The sequence below is a fragment of the Cinclus cinclus genome, chromosome 8 (genome assembly GCF_963662255.1).
Source record: "Cinclus cinclus chromosome 8, bCinCin1.1, whole genome shotgun sequence".
NCBI lineage: Eukaryota > Metazoa > Chordata > Aves > Passeriformes > Cinclidae > Cinclus > Cinclus cinclus.
Window position 1 is genome coordinate 24951277 of NC_085053.1, and position 19245 is coordinate 24970521.

Genomic DNA, 19245 nt, shown 5'->3' on the forward strand with positions numbered 1-19245 from the left:
AATAATGTCTTGCTGTAGAACACACCAGAGCTGGCACCCCACTCCTCTCCCCAAATCAAGAGCCATAGCAGCTCTGTGAAAACTTCTTTCCCTTCAGTAAGCAGTTGTTTAAAGCTTTTTCACTTACTTGAAGACTACTGAGAGACTCACACAATGCTAACTTAGCCGTTTTAATATAAAGCAAGCTTTCACAAAAAGTACTATACTTCATAAATCTATACCTTTAGTCTCTTAAAGACACATTTGTTTTCTCCACATATTAATTCACCTTTCTACTGAACTACCCTTTCTTTCCCTGAAATGGTTGACATTCTCAAAAGTATGTAAGTAACTACAAACTGTGCAGCCTTACTGCCAGCTTTTTAAGTTTACTTTCATGTGCTTAAGCAGTTCATTAAGCTCATTTACCCGCTTTGCTCTGTGTAAATGTCACAACTGGCTACCAGATTGAAGCATCCCAAGCCAGGAGGGTGAACCAATAGGCCCACCTCAGCCTTATGTCAGGTAGGAATGGAAATTTCTCACCTCGCAGCTAAATGAAATTATAAAGTATCAAAAAGTGCTATAGCAGCTCTAGCGAATAAGACATGATCCTAACGGTACAGAGCACCCTGTGTGAAGTGAAGCCATTACTGTCAGGAAAAAATGCGAGCAACAAGGATTGAGGCGAACTGAGATCATAGGAGCACGAAACAGTGCCAAGAGTCTCCAAGTTTTAGGGGCATCACCTGCACAACTCTTCAGTAGGAGGCACCTCTATGGGCACTATGTGACAATAGCGTCCCCACACCCCGGGGTCCACCAAAACCAAGATAAAACGTCTCAAGCAGTATCTGCGGAGGCAGGTTTCTGTTAAAACAAGGAATTCGTCTGTCCCTCCCAGGGTCACCTGCCCACGGTCTCGCTGTCCCGGAGAACCAACCCCTCGGTGCCGGGTGTGCCCGCGGGGCTGGCACCGGGCACGGACACCTTAACCGGCCGCTATCGCCTTTCAGCTCCTCCGCGAACACTCCCCGAGTCCGCCCGCCCTCGGCGTTCCGGGACGGGGCTCGCTGGGCTCCAGCCCGACGCCCCGAGTCCTACAGAGACAAAGCACGGACCGCGACCGCCACCGGCGCTGCCCCGCGCCCCGCCCGCCCAGGGCCGCTCCCCGCCCGGGTCTCCCCAGCCCCGGGCAGAGGCACCTGCGGTCGGGCGGCACCCCCGGGGTCGCGGCGCGGGGCTGCCCGCCCGCCTCCCCTCGCCGCCGTTCTCCCTCCCGCAGACACGGACACACCCCCGCCCCGCCGCCACCTGACAGCGGCGGGGCAGCGCCGCGGGGCTGCGGCGGCCGCACAAAGCGCGGGCCCCCCGGGCAGCCCCGCGGCGCTCGGCCGCGGCCGCGTTGGGAGCGGGCGGCGGCGGCCCCGCGGGCGGGCCGGGCGCGCAGCCCCGGTCGGTACCTGTGCCAGGGAGAGGCGCGCGGCCATGCTGTTCCATGCCCCCGGCCCGGCCGCAGGAAGGACGCGCCGAGCCCCGCCACTCGCCGCACAACTTCGGCAACTTCCCCAGCCGGCCCCGGGCAAATCCCGGCACCGGATCCGCGCCCGCCCGCCGGACGGAGCCGGAGCCTCTCCCCCGCCGCCGCACGGCAGAGCGGCCGCGCGCAAAACCGGGCGCGGATCATCGGAGCCGGAGCCTGCTCGAGGCGGCCGCAGTGAAAACCCGGAGTCGGAGTCCTTGGCCTGACAGGGTGGCAAACGTCTCTCTCTGCCAGCTCCTGGCCTCTCACTCACCTTCCCTGTTGGCCCTGCTTCTGCCGGAGATGCTTCCAGCATGGTGAATGGTTGCAGTTCTCCAGCTTAGTCATGACACAGGTGGGGGAAGTCCCAAAACCGGAGGTGAGCCAGGTCTGGGATCAGTTGCAACAGAATTGGGCACAAAGCCCAGGAGGAAGCAGCACGTGAGCCCAGCAGGATGTCCTGACCCGACACATCCTCACAGCAGTGAGGAGCAGCCGTGGGCTCGGCCTCCTGCTTCCCTCCACTCACAGGAAATTAGATGGCTGCCCAGGCAACTCATCATTGTATACGTCCTTCTGTCTGTCTGCTTGTACTCAGGGGAACAGTGGCTCTTCTGGGGGAGAGTAACCAGGAGAAAGGGATGAGCAACGCTTGTGGCAGGAGAAACCATGAGACATCACAGGCAACAAGATACAAGGGAGCAAGCTGGAGTGGGGAGTAAATTGCACCACATTCTCCAAAGCCAAGGAAAACAATTGTGTACAGATTGGCTGAAAACAATACTTGTGTCACCACTCATTCTCCTGCTCCTCCTGTACCTGCTCACCTCCTCCCACTCGCTTATTTCCCCTCCTACTCTGAGCTCTGCACTACCTTAGCATACATCAGTCACCGAGGGCCCAGGGAAAACGCTCCTATTTTTATACTTTACCCCAAGGTGGCTTAGGCACACATTTAAACTTGAAATATGCATTCAGAGCAGTATGAAGAAATTAGCTGAAGTCATACTTGATTACTGGAAAGCCTTCCCAACATGCTTTGTTTTCTTTATCTGTTCGTAATTCTCTACCCCTCTGCATTGTTTTTGTCTTCCTCAGCTCAGTTGTGTGCTCATGCCCCACCTCTGCATCCTGACATTCCTCAGCTGGCAGTCATCCTGAGCTGCTAGTGTTCATCATCTGTCATAAAACGTGGGATCCCTCCTTCCCACCTATTCCTTAATAAAGGTTTTATAGAAGCTCTGCTTTACCAAGCTGTTTCTTGGCCATTTTTCAGTAAGAAAAAGAAGATACAGAGGGGAAGAATAGAAGAAGCAAACAGAACAGATAAAAAAATATTCACACCATTCACATACTCACTGTCATCTCTCTACTCCAACTCACACTTCTCTCGTAAGCAAAATCCCTAGAAAACTAAACAGACTTTATGTTTCTAGGTTGAATTTTTATTCTTTGATTAAAATTGGAATACTATCTCAGAATAATTAATACCTGGAAATTAAACCAGAAGATGGTAAAGCTAGAGCTGTGTCTCGTGAGGAGAGCAGTATATTTGGGAGGAGCTCCTTAGTAGGCATTTGGAGAGCCTTTCTGAGCTGCCATGAGCTCATACGGGTGCCCTTTGCTCTGTCACTTTTTTCCTTCATCTCTCAGTCTTGCAGCTTGGCAGGGACTGGTGGCCTCTCAGGAGAGAGGTTACACCCAGGCTGATGTGTTCTCACTGCAAAGAGAAGGAAAATGCAAAACAGGGACCTGGGATTTGGCTCTGGAGTTAGAGGCTTGATGCCGAGAGCTGCTGTGAGCAGGATTTTGTGGGCAGGCTATCTGGCTCAACAGTGTTCTTGCTGCTGTTCCCTTTCTCTCCTGGGTGTTGAATCAAGTATTTCCCCCTAGGTCCAGGAAGGGACCCAGAGCTGCAGCAAGGCTCTGGAATAAAGGTGTTGAGTCAAGGGACTTGTGCAGGTCAGCCCAGCAGAGCTGTGTCACCCCTGAGTACAATTAAAAGCCCCAGGTCCCCTCAGAGCAGAACACTTGTCCAGGAGGGAGGTATGCTCCAGCTGAATAACTGCTCCTGAAGGCCTGACCTTCCTGAACCTTTGTGTTAGAAAATATACATAAAAACCCCCCATTTTACTCCCTCAAACTGTGAAATGCATAGCAGTCCACATCCAGAGAGCCTTTCCATAGCGTTCTCCAAAGCTGCTGCAGCAGACTGCAAGTTGCACCTGCAGCTCAGGAACAAGCAGGCAGTGCCAGGTATGTGGTTATGTACCTTCACCCTGGCTGTGCACACTCACAGTCATCAGGCATGACCACTGTGTCCACAGTCAGAGGGAGTATCACTCAAGGTAACCACGGTAGCCTTTACAAATTAAAATAAAAATGAAAAATATAATCAACACTGAATTAGTGTGGTCACGTAGACCTGTGCTGTTCTTGATCATTCCATGAATCTCACAGACAAATTGTCCTGGATGCCTCCAACCACCAGGACAGTTAAAACAACCAGGTCAGAGCCTCAGACATCTCTGTAACAATTACAACACCACTTGTCAGCCTGCTGATAGTGAATGACTGTACTGCAGATTTTCACAAATCTAGAATGACAGCTCCCAGAAGAAAACTAGCTCTCTGCTTCACAGCTGGAACTGAGATGTCATCACACGACATTTGATCATAAAACTGGACTTCATACTTACTTTCAGCCAAGAGAAAAATCACAGCCACTAAAATGTACTCAAAGCTGTTGGCAGGTTTGCAAAACAATGCCCTCCAATGACCTTCTTGACTTAGCTATGAGCAGCTCACCAGGGCTTGGCTAGGGTGGAAGAGCTCTTGAAATCTGGAATGGGGGGATTTTCTAAATGTATTCCTCTTATTTTCTCCTCAGTGGAAACCCCATTCTTCTGTGTCTCCCTCTGCTGACTCCATGAATCCAGACTTTTTGCAATATCTTCTGTGAATTGTGTAAGGAGTAGTGGGATTCTGTGCTGGGTTTTCAGAAAAGCTTGTTAAGAACAGAAGAAAGTCAAAAGATCAATGAACTGCAAGAACTTTAACAGTTTCATTTTGTATATTTTTGTATTCAACATGAATTCTCCTGCAGGAAATGTTAACTGTAATCTGCTCTGTAAGAGCTGCTATATGCTGTTTTTTTGTTGCAAGGTCCTCTACTGCAGTGCACTTGATACATGGAAAGGACATGGAAAACAGTATTAGCATGCTTTTATTTGTAAGTATAATAGGATTTTCTATAATTCTAAGTACTGGCATTTTGACAAATAGGTACCAGATCTCAGTGTTCTTGATTGTTTCTTTAAAAGTACAATGCACAAGGTTATGTCTACACTGGACAAACAAGGGACTGCTAACAAATCAAAACTAGCTAAATGGCTGGTGAAGGCTGGACCTTGCAGCAGTGCAGCAAGCACAGCAGCAGCACAACCATTTTGGTGCAAATCCCCACTGTGAGGCACTGTGTTAGAGTATAAAGTGACTTGTTCTGGTACAGCTGAATTTGAAAATGTGCAGCAACAAGACAGCACAGAAAGGTTTTCCACCAGTCAGAGTCAAACGCTAATGACCTCTGGTTTATAGATCTCCAAATCCATTTGTTAGTAAAGCTGGTAACATTTTAATCATATCCAATGTTCTCCCCAGAAATAATATTTTAAGTGTCCATCTCTTCCTTTCTTAGAGCTTTGTTTACCCTATGGATCAGCACACAGGAAGCCTAAATCAGCACACAGGCATTTAATGTGAGTTGCTCTGCTCGTTCTAGGAAAGGTGTTACTACAGCCCAGGAGCACTCCGGAGGCTGAGAGGAATGACTCAGTCCTGCATCCTGCATTCCTGAGCACTAAATGAGGTACCCAGCTCTCTGGAATTCCAGTGCAAAGCAGAGCAGTGGCTGCAGCATTGTGTAGACCGAATCAAGGATTTAAAGGTAAGAAGGATTAAGCCACTTTGAGTTTTACGGAACAAAAAGAAACATATGCATCAACACACAAAATCCTGGCCAAAAAAAAAAAAAAAAGGAATCACTGTTTTATGATCAAAGACTGTAACGCAAGGGAACCTGCCCACAGGCAAACAGACTGTCTTACATTGCACAGGTTCCAGAGAGCCAAGCAACACCCATGCTCCTGATGCAGAGCAGCATTTCCCACACCTAGGTTACTGAAAGATCCCTCCCGAGAAATAAAGATCACCATACAAACTTTGACAGCCTTTGAACTGAAGGGACCTTTTATTGGAAACCTCCAAGTACTTTCCAGGGCTAGTGACACAAGCTGGTTTAGGAAGTCACGACTGCAGGTGTGCCTTTATCTAGAAATCCACCCCAGGACATGCTCTGTGTGCTCTTTACATTTTATGCACCTGCAAGTTTTCTAGACAAAGGGTAACAGATAGGCTGCTATGCTTTAAGGCCACAAGAGAACACTACAATCATCTAGCCAGACTCCAACAGACCTTCTGCAGAGATCTGTTAATTTCTGGGTTTCTTTTGCATAAAACATGTAATCTGTGAGTCCTACAGTGTATCTTCCAGGAGGAAGTCTACTTATTAGAGCATGGACATTGATCATTGTGAAAACTGCATAGGAATTATCTACTAATTCATCTTGTGTTGTACTCTTGGCTTCTTAAGGTGGTTTGCAGACTTGCAAAGTTATAGCAGCTTTGAAGATATTTCAAAGTGGGTTGTGAGATGACCAAATTTATACAAAACTGTAGCAGTATTAAAGAAACATAAACTAGGATATTAAAGTAACTGCATATTTCTCCATCTCTAAAGTGTTTTCTGTTCAGATGTTCAGAATTATTTGAATATATCTGAATTTAACTCCTTCATCTGGCAGAAACAGAGTAGAGCATGGAATCATTGTATGTCTTTGCTTTGTAAAATTCTCTCATCTATATTGCCAGTATTCAGAAATCCAAAGACTAAAATTATTTTTGACCTATAGCAATTAGAAAGAACAATCTTGAATTTTCACTGAGAGAATGGTAAAATTGAAAATAACCTGAATAGGGCTTGAATGAATCTCTTTAATCATATTTGATGGAAGAACTGGCAAATCTGAAATGCAGCAGTACCGATCCATGCCATTTTAAAACATACACGATTTATCTTTTCATTTAGACTGTAAGCATATTTTCTCAAACTAATTTATATTAGCCAGTTTCATGGGGCTACACCTCATGTTGTAAAAGAATAAGAGAAAATGTAGATATATACAAGAGGACAGCTTAACCTCTAGATAATTAGCTGGATGACTGACAGCAGAACGACATTTTTCATTCAAGACAATATCTGAAATGCAGAAAAATCTTCAATAGGCATTAATTTGACATGTCCAGCTAATGCAGCAGTTGGAGATTTCGCTGCTCCTTGAACAGCTTAATACATGTCCTGACAGAAATAGAACAAGCAATAGCACTGCTGAAACAGCATCAGTCCTTATTATAAATTAAACACATCAATATCATACTGTGTAGTGTATATTAAACAAAATGACCATTGAAAAATACTATGTTTACAAAGTAGCAGGCAGAAAAGCTTTTGCCAACAGTTTCTTCTGTTCCCCGTTTCCTTAGGCATGCTGTCTGTATTACAAATCAATGAAACACATTGCTAACCTTTCTGAAACAATTAAAAGATTATTATGTTTTAAGAAAACAGAGAATTTTAAAAAATATAATCTATGCACTGAATTTCCGACATTCCCTGACCTAGAATTAGTTCACTCCGCCCTTCATAAAGATTATTAGTTAATTTCAGAATTATAAGATATGTGAAGTAATTAGATAAAAGAGCATTTAGTATTTTCTCTTCTCATTAAATGGTTTGTCTTTACGACAAACCCACGATGGTTAATCATAAAAGATCATTTTTATGGCATTACTGTAATTCGTGATACTAGCAAGTGTTTCTTCTTGAGATTTCCTTACTTGTCCTCCTAATTATTTTCAACTGCTCATCTATTCTTATGTTCTCTACTTTCTTTCATTTTCATCTAGTCTTAATTACAACCATAATAATGTCAAAACAGTTCAGAAAGTATTAAAACAAAATAACACCAATGCAGTAACATTGGTCATAAGACAAAAAAGAACTTTACAAATCACAGTAACCTACTATGGTAACCCAGTCTTCAAGCTGAGCAATTCAGGTACCAACATCAAAATAATATTTTTTAATTCATCCTTATTCAGGACAACAAAATATTCATATTTAATTTTACACTAGTAGTTAAAACTTCTCCTAAATATAAATTATATTCCACTTGCTTTCAGCAAGGAAGTCTCTCGTATGGGAGCTGCAGTGACAGAACAGAGACCTCAGCTGGGTTAAGGTAGTGAGTGCCAAAGGCTCAGTGAGGAGATGAGTCAAAAGCCTCAACAAGAGTGGAAAATCAATCGTATCTGAGAAGGTGTTAATGTTTTAACCCTCAGAGTAGACAAGAACAGAGATGATTCCACCGTTTTAGTTGACCTTGATCAAGAGACCTTTAAAAATGTGTTTTTGCTGCTATGGAAAAGATCACAAATTACTGACAAATACAGTGAGAAGCAAGAGCAAAGCATTGTTTGCCTACATCTGTATAAGTGCTGAGAGCTGTAAAGGAGTCTGCAGGTTGCACTCTGTGAAAGCTAACAAATACCAAATTGCAGTGCTCTTTCTGCAAGCAGAAGGAATTTCCACTGATGCTTTTTCAGCTGCACTTCCCCTTCTCAAAAGCACAGTCCTGCTGTATGTCCATAAATGAGAAAGCACCATGTGGGATTTTTTATTTACAGCCCTGTAGCAGGGAGTGGAATCTGTTCTGTTACTTGGCCAACTATTGCACAACATCAGCAGGCAAAATGTTCCTTCAAGTGAAACACATATAACCTACTGGTGTCAACACAAAAGACTAAAGAATGTTCCCTTAAAACCTCTCTTTGTTTTTTGTACTCCTGAATAATTGACATGTAATTAAATTTTTTCATTCTTCTACATCAGGTTGGTACTATCAATATTAGAGTGTAACTTGACTGATGAGATAGTACCAAAATATATTTGCCTTTATGAAAAATGTTTTAAGCTTATACAACAAATATCATTGCTAAGTATTAAAGATTGAATATTCTCTTATTGCTGTAAAGTACAAAAGCAGTAAATAGTTCACAACACAAAATATGTTCTCATTTGATTGCACATGCAGTGCAATTAAAATATTAAATATTCTCAAATATGACCAAGTTATTTGCTTAATGACTGATTTGTTTACTGGTTTGTTTGGTTGGTTGATTTTGTTTGGTTTTTTGTTTGTTTTTTTTAAGATTAAGTTGCAGAAATACCAGAGCAGTGATTCAGCCTCAATGGAATTAAGGTGTGCATGTACTGATCAGATGCAAAAGGGCATTAATGGAATTTGAACTTCATCAGCTGACAAGGACTTGCTTCCCTCTGTGCCACCTTATGTTCCTGCCCTTTTAGGTACAATAAAAGATATCTCACCTGTTGAACAGGTGAAGCTAATATAGCTATAAACAGATGTAGCTATACAACAACTACAAAGTGAAAGTCCGGTGACCATTCATAAAAATGTTTCTTTAAGTGACTTTTAGTAGCATTTAAAGCAGCTGTGGTAAATAATTCTAGTGTAATCACCACTGTGACTTTGAAAAATACGTCATGGGTTCAGTCGCTTCACAACAGTTTTTCAATCAAACTTGCTTTCTTTACAAATAAAATTCCATTTAATATATTCTGGTTTTAAAAATGCACTGAAGAATCTGAAAGACTCTTTCAACTCCCACTGTTGTTGGTAATACTGATTTGAATGAGATTCACAAAATATGAGAAGCAATTGAAGAATGTTATTTTTAAATATCTTCATCAGATTACCAAAATTATTGATGATGATGCACAAGCATCAAACCACCAAGATTTTTCAGATCCCCATATCAATTTAATTTGTTGAGTCAGTTCAATGACAAATAAATTTGACCAACTCTAGAAGGACAGCCACCACCCCCCCATCCCCCAAGGTGCTCACTAGACAAATACATATCAGGTATAAAACTGACACAAAGAACACTGAGGTCCAAAGGAGAAAAGTATCAAGGTTTTAGATATAAAATAGAGACAGAAGCCATATCAGGTAGGTAAGGTCAGATAGCTGGATGGGTTTGGTAGAAACAGAAGATGTATTTTTCCTGAAAGAATCTCTGTGATTCAAAAGACATTCAAATTCCATCCAAAACTGAGACATTCTTGATTGTCAGTCTCTTTATGTTTAGCGAAGATACATGATTTGGTCCTGTTGAAATCAAGTTTATGGTAATGATTTTCCTTACAGAAATATCTGTACAAAATGATTTAATGAATTTGTCTCTCCTTACGAGAGCATTAATGATGGTAAATTACATATATACAGATAAGCATAAGAAAAAAACACTCCAAAATCATCAGCAGAGCTATTTAGTTAACTGTAAAATGAATATATATATGAGTTGCTTAATTTAGCTCAACTCTAATTCTTCTAAGTAGGGAATAAATCCCAGGCTAAAAATTAGCTGTGGGTCTCCTACAGAGGACTGCAGGACAGATCCACATTGTGCTAGATGGTACAACAGCCAGCCCAGAAATACAAATCATGCAGGTACCTTGTAGAGAGAGCAAAAACTGTATTGTTGCATTTATAAATACAGGTATATCATTACTAATTAAAAGAATGAAACTGAAGACCTTAGGTGGGAGTGGGTGGAGGTTTTATGTGTGTTTTAACTGTATTTATCATGTACATTGGATAACAAATTGAAGCAGATCCTACAGCCAGGAATTTTTGCTGCCAGTGAGGCTTGAAAGGGGAAAAGTATCCAAAGATTGCTTCAGGACATGAATGAGGAAACTTCTGATCAAAGTCTCTGACAGAAGCATAGAAGCTTGGATTGCTTCCTTGGGTTTCTAAATCCCTTCATGGATATGATTCCAATCAGGCTACTGGAAATTACTATCTTTTTAATTTAATTTCTACTTCAAGAAACATGGTAGGGGGAGGACAGGCAGCTTGGTGTGTATAACAACTGGCACAGATGAAAGCCAGCCAGATGGCATTAGGCTAAAAGAGTTCTCTTGCCCAAAATACAGCACCCATGTCCTTGGCAGATTTTAAAACCAGCACAGAATCTGTCTCTGTCTCCCTTTACCATTATCACACAGCTGACTATTATATAAATCTGCAGCTCTGATCCTTGCCCTTACAGCTTTGCAATAACTTCACAAATTTCTCATACAAGGAAAGTACTTAACAGGATTCAACAAGGAAAGAAATTTAATTAGACCTCTTTTTCTCTCAGGTAACTCAATTCTTTAACATTGATGGAATAAGGTTCATCAGTTCCTGTAGCTCCTTAGGGATTACTAATTTAAAAATTAATAGAATTTAATACTTGAATAAGCAATGTAATATCATCTATTTTTAGCAGATATGCAGATTAAATATATCACAAAAAGTAAAATGCCTCAAATTTTAGATGTTGCACATTTAATTGCACATATGCAGCTATTTGATTAAATGAACTATGTGAGCTAATGAAGCAAGAAGAAACATTTCCAAGCTCAACCTAATGTCATAATTAAGACTCTTTATGTAGATTGAATAAGATCTGCCCAAACAATACAGTATAACCACATTTGGTCAATGTTCTCTTCACAATTTATTATAAACTGTACTGAGGTCTGATCTTCATTACCAAAGGACTCAAACCTTACTAATAATGCAGTCTGGGTGTTTGCTTAATGTGAAAACCTGTAAATAAGAAATATAATTATCTAGAAAGAAAATCTGTCACAAAATTGCATTTATCTCTCAAATCTGCTTGGTTCTAGATTTACCATTCCTTCCATCACTGCACTATGTGAGCCAAATTTTCTTCTCATACACAACTGCACAATTGCTATCCAAGTCCATGGGTTCAGAGAATTTCACGAAGAGCAGATGGTCTTATGTCAGTCTCTGCTGTTTGCAAAGAAATCTCTATCTCCAGCCACCAAGAGATTCAACAGCCACAGGAGTTCTGCACAGTGCTCATGAGAGGGAAGTAAAGTGTTACCCTGAAAACTGGACAAGGAAATGCCTAAAACTGCAATCTGACTGAAAGAGTAAAAGGAATTGAGTCAGCATTCTGGGGAAAGGAAGGAAAAGGGAGGAGTGGAACAAGCAGTATATTCTTAAAAAAAAAAAAAAAGTTCAAAGCACATACCATGAAAAAGATAAGTGCTACTAGTATGCCATAAATAATAGAAGATTCACATAATGCATCATTAAAGTTTATGGATCAAATCCTCTTTCCTGGCCATGATGTACTTAGGCATTACAAAGACTCACAGAGTTGGTTACAGCTTTCTGATTCACTACCCAGCCCAGTTCATCTCTGGCACTGAGATGCGACTGGAGATGATTCATTAATGGAGGGAGCCAAATTGCAGTTTCTCTACCCTACAGTCCCTTTAAGACACTGTTTAAAGGGCTGTAAAACTGGTTAATACATTAGTTCCTAGTTCATTCAGAATTTTTCCATCTAGAAGAGAAATTTCCTTGACCTTGGGTGCTTTTCTCTTGTTTTACCTTTTCTGAGGACAGTGAACGAGGCCTAAGGCTTTCCCCTTCTAAGCCCCTTCCAGCTGTGTGAATGCTTCAATTTGTCCCAAATAAACAGAGTTTATTTAGATGTGTCATGCACATGTACATGCACATCCATGCTTACTGATCACTAAACTGCAAAGCTAATTCAAATTTCTTGTGTTCAGGAGAACTGTAAGCCTGGGTGCAATGTGCCCTCTGAGCATGCATAATCTGAAACAGATGGCTCAACAGATGAGCTGCCAAACACTCAAGACCAATTCAAATGCCATCCAAAAAGTAAAAGTTATGTGGGATAAAAGTTTTCCTTGTCCCACTTCAGATAAACAGGGCCTATCAGCTTGGAAGATGATTCTTTCTCATTTTCTGCTTGTCTACTTACTCTTTTCAAATATGGCATGCTCTAGAAAACAAATAATAGCTGCCAGCATTTTCCAATCTCTTGGGGTTTTTAAAATTTTTTTTTCTGTTTTGTTTTTTATTAATAAAGCTCCACACTCTGGAGTAAAGAGATTGCAGGGTTATTTGAGCTTAAGTTAAAAAAATGAAGCCAACGTGGAAAGAACAAAATACAGGAACTTTCTGGCCCTCGAGGTTGCAAAGAAAAGGTTGAAAATATGAATCCTTCAGAAACCAAAATTCCTTTTTAACTCATGCTTTGGTTGGCAGGGCTTAAGCACAAATAAATTATTTAAATTGCATGGAATATATTTCCCACTTAAACACTCTAATGCATGGTACTAGAGAGCTCTCCCCAGCTTGTGATACTTTCTAGCTTTTCCACAGGACTCCCTGCCAATAGCCTGCCTAAGTGGAGACATTGTTCCTGCAGGCATTATTATGCCTTAGGCAATGCCTTCACTGTAAAGTAAACCTGATTTGAAGCTACCATATGTCTTGATTTTCCCATAAAGACCATTTTTTGACACCTGGATTTTTCCTGAGGGTGCGCGCACACACACACACACACACACACATCTATGTACATATATGTCTATTAATCTGTCAATCTCCCCAGACTCTCTATCTAGGTGTCTGAATGTCTTAACACCAGGAATTCTGATACAGGACTATTAAATACATTCAAAAAACCCAGACAATGGCAGATTGCATGCTGCTGAGTTTCGGTGTGCATGAAAAAAAATGAACATTTCCAAAGAGTAATTACACAGTCTGAGCACTCACAGTACAGAACATGCCCATGTTGCTGCTGGGAACAGAAATGACAGCCATCACTTCAGTCAGCCAAGCACCACTGAGATCAATCACACTGCAGAACATTACCTATGCTTCACACTGCACCAGCTGACACCGCACTGATTATCCCCTGAAATGTTTCAAGTACTACAGTTAAGGATTTGTGGGTATAGAAGATTCAAGCTAAAACACACAAAGAAATTGTAAATTAACTCCACATCGGAGACAAAGGTTGTAAGATTAGTCCACTGCCTATAAGAAAAAGAATATTTCCATCTCTGTGTTTTAGAAATTCTGTGCAATAAGTAAATGTAATGCAGAGACTGCAGAAATTAAATGTAAGATATCACTGCTGATATTTAGCAGATTAAATTCTCATTCAAAAGTGTGAAGCCAAATAGATGTAGTATTTTACAGACAGATGGGTTAATGTTATCAGTATGTAAATGACAGCTGGATCAGGGAAAACTCTGTGTAGGATTTTGTTTTGTCTAAAATTGACAGATATGTAAGCCAAAATGTGAAAGACAGATAAGACAACAGCTCATTTGCTACTTGTTTTGCTGTACTGAGAAGAGCTGTATCTGTCCCGTATTTGTCAGACTGGAAACACAAAGCAGAGCGTGTAATGCTAATGATACACTCAGATCCTCCTCTTTTGCTTATGCATTATGAATAGTAGAGCTTAACTGGGTAGATACATGCTTTAATCTCTAAGTCAGTGGGATAAATTTTGCTCTTGATTATATACATGTAACTACATCAACACCAAAGGAACACGAAAGTGTGAACAACATTTGGGCTGTTTGGCCTGGAGTGGAAACATCCAATTAAACTCATGCTTGTCTTTGCTGGTAGCTTATTTCCAAAGCCTCAAGGCTGCTAATCTCCAAACTATATTGCACATTTGACCAGTAAATTAGAACAAACTATTTATTGTGTATACCTCAAGTAAACACACCACTGGAAGAAACTACAGTGTCCTAAACATTACCAACTTCAGCTTATGCTATGTGAATCAAAGTTTCACTGTACACTGCAGATTTTTTATTGTCAAACTTCCTTGTAAGTACATTCCTTACAAGCTTATTTTCAAAAACTAATTCTCTTGGACAATGGAAAGCAAATTATGTAACTCTCCATTTTGTCAATTGTCCGGAGAATTTGGTTAACTCCAGTAGCATTTAGAGATTTTAAAATTAATGTTATTGTAGGATTTTCTTAGAAGCTACATTGCAGTTACTGCTGCAATAGTTCATTGGGGCACTGGGAAGTTCACAGATTGAACTTTTGAAACTTGGAAGCAAACAGATGCAACAAGGCCTGGATTTTCTTGGCTTACAAAGTGAGTAACAGAGCTACTCTGTGTATGCTGCTGCCTACAAGCTAAGTAGGATTTCCTTTGTTTCAGCTCATGACATCTGGGCATATTTCAACAGTTCTGAGCAACTTCAGCTTCAGCAAAAATCAGCAAAACTGTTAATGCTGGAGAAGGGGCAGAGTAAGGTCTGACTACTAAAATGTAAAAATTAGGCTATGATATTATTAAAGATCGCACAGAAATCCCACTCTTTTACTGCAAAAAAAACTCTGACAACCCAAAACTCCCCTTGAAATAATAGTTAAAGGATCCCTTGTTGAGAATAAGCTCCTAAATTAAAGTAAGAACATAATATAAAAATAGCAGTAATGGCTCAGAAGAAAAGTCTAAACAGTCTGATATCCTGTCGCCAGCAGTGGCAATAGCAAATAGCTATGGAAAACAGTAGGAGTAGAAAATGTAGTGAGACTGTTCTGGTGCACTTCCCAAACTTCCAATGAATTACAGTTCAGAAGTCACCTGAGCTGGAGTTAATTCTTGTGAGTGGTTGTTTTACTTTAGACAGCAGCTTAATGTATGCAATATGTCCAAGGCTTTTGTCTTCATCCTACCAAGACTGAAACCTCACCAGGGTATGCAAGGGCTTCCCTGATCCTTGAACCTGGGTTTTCTTCCTGCTCATACCAAGCTGATGGAGCTGCTCTGAACTGAAGTCTCACTTCATCTGGAGATCTGATGTAGCTGCATTCTGCACGAGTCTGCCAGTTCACACTTAAATGGAATATTCTCCTGACAGCTCCTGAGAGCTGACACAGTAGCAAAGCACCCATCTGCTTTCTAAATCCTGGTCCAAGTGCACATCATGATTTTTGGGGAGCAGTCTGAGTTTATTTTCTCTATTCTGGTGGCTACTTATTTTTCTTCTACTAAATTAGTTTTCCCCTTCTTTTTTCATTTCTCATAGAGGAGTGAGAGAATTGAGTAGGATGAAACAAATAATTTCTGCATTTTTGCTTTCATCAGAAAAAGTAGAAAGCAAATCCTTTAATTAGGCATGGGAAATGATTTTTTTCATTCTAAAATAAGAAGAAAAAATCTTCTCCAGTTTTTGGTAGGATAAACTTTGCTAGTTTTGTCTCTCATTCTCACACAAGAAAACAGTAACCTTAAAGAAAAATCTTTTTGGCATCCCAAAATCAGGACAGTATTAAATGAGGGCTTATACTGTTCATGGACTCCTCCTACATACAAATCCCTGGGAGTCATGCTAGAACTCAAGAAAATTTATTTTACCTTAAATTCCAGAAGAAAATGCAGAGGAGACAGAAACTGATTCTACATTGACACAACGGAAACTTAGTTTTACAGATACCCCTTTGATACTCCTAGTTATAGAAATTAAATGAGCAGTGAAGGCACACATTTACTTATGTATTACGATGGATTGCTCAGCTCTAGGTCTCCTTGACTTTACCTTTCTCACCTATTTAATATCCTAAAAATTACCACAGTCAGATGTCTGTTATTTACCGGGGGGGAGAAATAAATTTCCTCCAGATTTTACCATGACTTTGTACCATCAAGTGTGGACACTGCTCATAACAGCCTAAAAATATGCATATATTTTGGAACCTACTTGTATGAATAAACACCAGTTTTAAATACTACCTTTGATATTGCTGTATCTATTAATAGCAAATAAATACAATGTATAAAGAAAAACAAACAGTCCTTAACTGAAAATAAACACAGCATATAATCCTTATGATTAGTGACAATACTCTAAAATATTGAGTTCTTACCTTTTCCCTTGCTGAGTTTGCTACACATCAAACTCTACTGTAAGTCTAAATTCTGTGTGAAGATGATGATGGATGTGTTGCATTCTTGCTAAACTGACAACAAGGAGCAAGTAATCCTACTTGAAACATTGATAGGGCAAACACCATGTATAAAGGTGATGGTGAGAAAGCTTTGGAAAAAGAGATTATGCTTATTTGCCTTTTTGTAGCAGTGGGCTGCATACTACAGCTGCAATGAAGGAAACATTCCAGTTGAGCAGCATTCCTCTGTATCTTTTCAAAGTCTCTGTGGAGGCTAAAGTAGGAATCACTTACTTGAGACTGAGAAATAGCAAGGACTGGTGCATTAAATTTTAAATACATTCTGCCCAGAGGATGATAAGATGTTTAAATCAAATGATGAGACATTACCCACCTAAGAAATGCATTAGTAGTATGAAATAGGATTCAGCATGCTGTGAATTCTAAATTCTTGTACTCAGCAAAAAAATCATAGACTCACACAATACCAGGTTGGAATTATCCTTGAGGATAATGTGGTTCATTCTTTCTTGGCATAAGTACAGACTAGACAATAAGGCCCAGCACCCTGTCCACCCTGAATTTTAGAAGTGTCCATGGGTTGTTGATCTCAAGAGTAAATTATGATATTGTAAGTTTTAGAATAAAATAATACAAAGATTACAAGGAATTGTTCACCAAATTCACTCCAGCATTTTTCTACTCACTAGATTGATTTTCAGATTACCAGAGCTCAGCCAGTGTAGAGATTGAAAATAGCCTGTACAACTTATTTCTTTGGTATAAAGCCTAGGTAATCTTAAAAAATATTTTGTATTAGATTTATATTATGTTTAAGTTACAGAATTTGTTAGAAGGTGCTTTCCCCATTAAACTTTTACTGCTATTAATGTCTTCTTCTCAGAACACTGAAGATCTCATGTGTGAGCAGGATATGTGGGAGGAATTCTTTGTCCTCTGAGTAAAGTGAGTGCAGAAGATAATCACATTTCTTAACAGCCAAGCCCCTCAACAAGCCCAGAAATGTATTTCTTGAAGAGATGTTGAATCCTAAAGTGTCAGTCTACACTCCTGCAACTCCCAGACAACGTTATGTCAAAAGTGTCCTGCAAAACCTGAATTTACTCTTAAGAGACCCCACACCAAAATTTTAAGTTCTGTTACTGTTTCAAAGCTAATGTCCTTAAAACGTGTTTCTCTGTAGACCTTGTAACAGGATTTGACCATTATGTGAGTCACTGAAGTTCTTTAACTGAGCACCTCCCCACCCTGTTTTTAACACACTGCAACATCTGACAAACTCCTCCCTGTCCTGCCAAGTGTTGGTGCCAGCGAGGTGAGTCAGCTGCGTCTTTGCTGCATCATCCCTCTGACAGACAGCGCTACCAGAGAGGATTAAGTAACTACCCACAGAAGAAATCTGAGATTCAGCATCATCTATATCTTAAATGCAAGAGAGTTTTCAGCCCTGTCTTAAGTGGCATCATCGTTCGGCTGAATATATTCCATGGGTTTTGGGGAACTTGCTCCAATATTCCAGTGCTCTCCAGGGCATCTCTAAATACACCATGGAAGGATGAGATTCTGAACTGTAGGAAGGCAGATCTAATGTTCAAAGAGAAAAACCCCTTCTCTAGTGAACTTACACCAAACACAGCCATAAGCAATAAGCAGAAACAGAACAGGGACAGTGAGACGTGATGACTTGATTCCCATACAGCCTGCTGTAATTAGTTTTGTTTTTTCAGAATATGCTAATATGGAGTCATTTAAAAGACTCAGAAAGGTCTGCTTAGCCCTCAACGAGGTTCTTCATCCCTGACCTAGAGGAATTTTTGACAATTCATTAAAATCAGAGAAAAACTAGATTAAAATTGACAGATTTGGGAAAACGTATTGCTAATGGCTTTTATTTCATAGAATCATAGAGGAATTGGCAAGAAAGCCCCTAGACAATTCTTTGTTTGCCTCAGAAACCAGCTACTGTCCTTCTTGCACTGCCTCGTTAATTTTTTTCATAAACATTTGCATTAAAACCAGTGACAGTATAATAAATCTATTCAGTAAACCTACTTACAATGGCACTTACTGTCATACTTGATTTAATTATCCTCTTTGAAGAATGACTGCTTGTCGGGTGAAGGTGATCCTCTCCCATCTATCTTCCTCTCTGTTATCCCCTAAACAAAACATAATTCTGAAGAAATAAAATAAAAAATGCTTAGGCTCAGACAGTTCTCCTATTCTTAGTTGGGATGTGCATAGAGGGAGTAGAAAATACCTGTAAAGGACAGTAGCTGGAGACGGGGGATGACACAGAATGCTCCATCTTCTACTTGATTGTAGTTTATTACTGCATCTGTTACTTGTAAAAAATAAAATGGAGGGAATGTTTCCCTGAAGGTACAAATAAAAGACATTACTTGCTATCAGCAAATGAAAAAAGAATCATCCACTATCAGGCTAAAACATAAATTCTTAATTGTGATGATTACGTTATCAGTAGTTGACACAGTGAACTGACAGGACAAGTAACACAAAATTAAACTAGCAGCACATTTCTTAAGTTGGAAAAGAAACTGAAAGAAAACATTATTTGTTCTCTTCTCAAATGCCTTCCTTATGTTCCTCAGAACCCCGAGCAATTGCAGCTATTGGGAGAACCAAAAGCTACTTTCACTGCTGCCAGTCACACTCCCAGACATCCTGAAGGAAACCCACAAGCCACAACTTCATCACTGAGGCTCTGCTGAGTTCAGCCATAAC

General features: G+C 40.5%; 1 protein-coding gene across 1 annotated transcript in view; it reads right to left on the minus strand.

Annotated features, from left to right (window-relative positions):
• The window catches only part of LOC134046847 (epidermal growth factor receptor substrate 15-like), a 36925-nt gene that overhangs the window by 14647 nt on the left and 3033 nt on the right, over window positions 1–19245 (minus strand). Inside the window, exons 2-3 of the mRNA XM_062497660.1 lie at window positions 18761–18844; window positions 18557–18676 (exon numbers count right to left, since the gene is read on the minus strand). Coding sequence (XP_062353644.1) covers window positions 18557–18637 — 81 coding nt within the window. The 5' untranslated portion in view covers window positions 18638–18676; window positions 18761–18844. The remainder of the gene's footprint in view (window positions 1–18556; window positions 18677–18760; window positions 18845–19245) is intronic.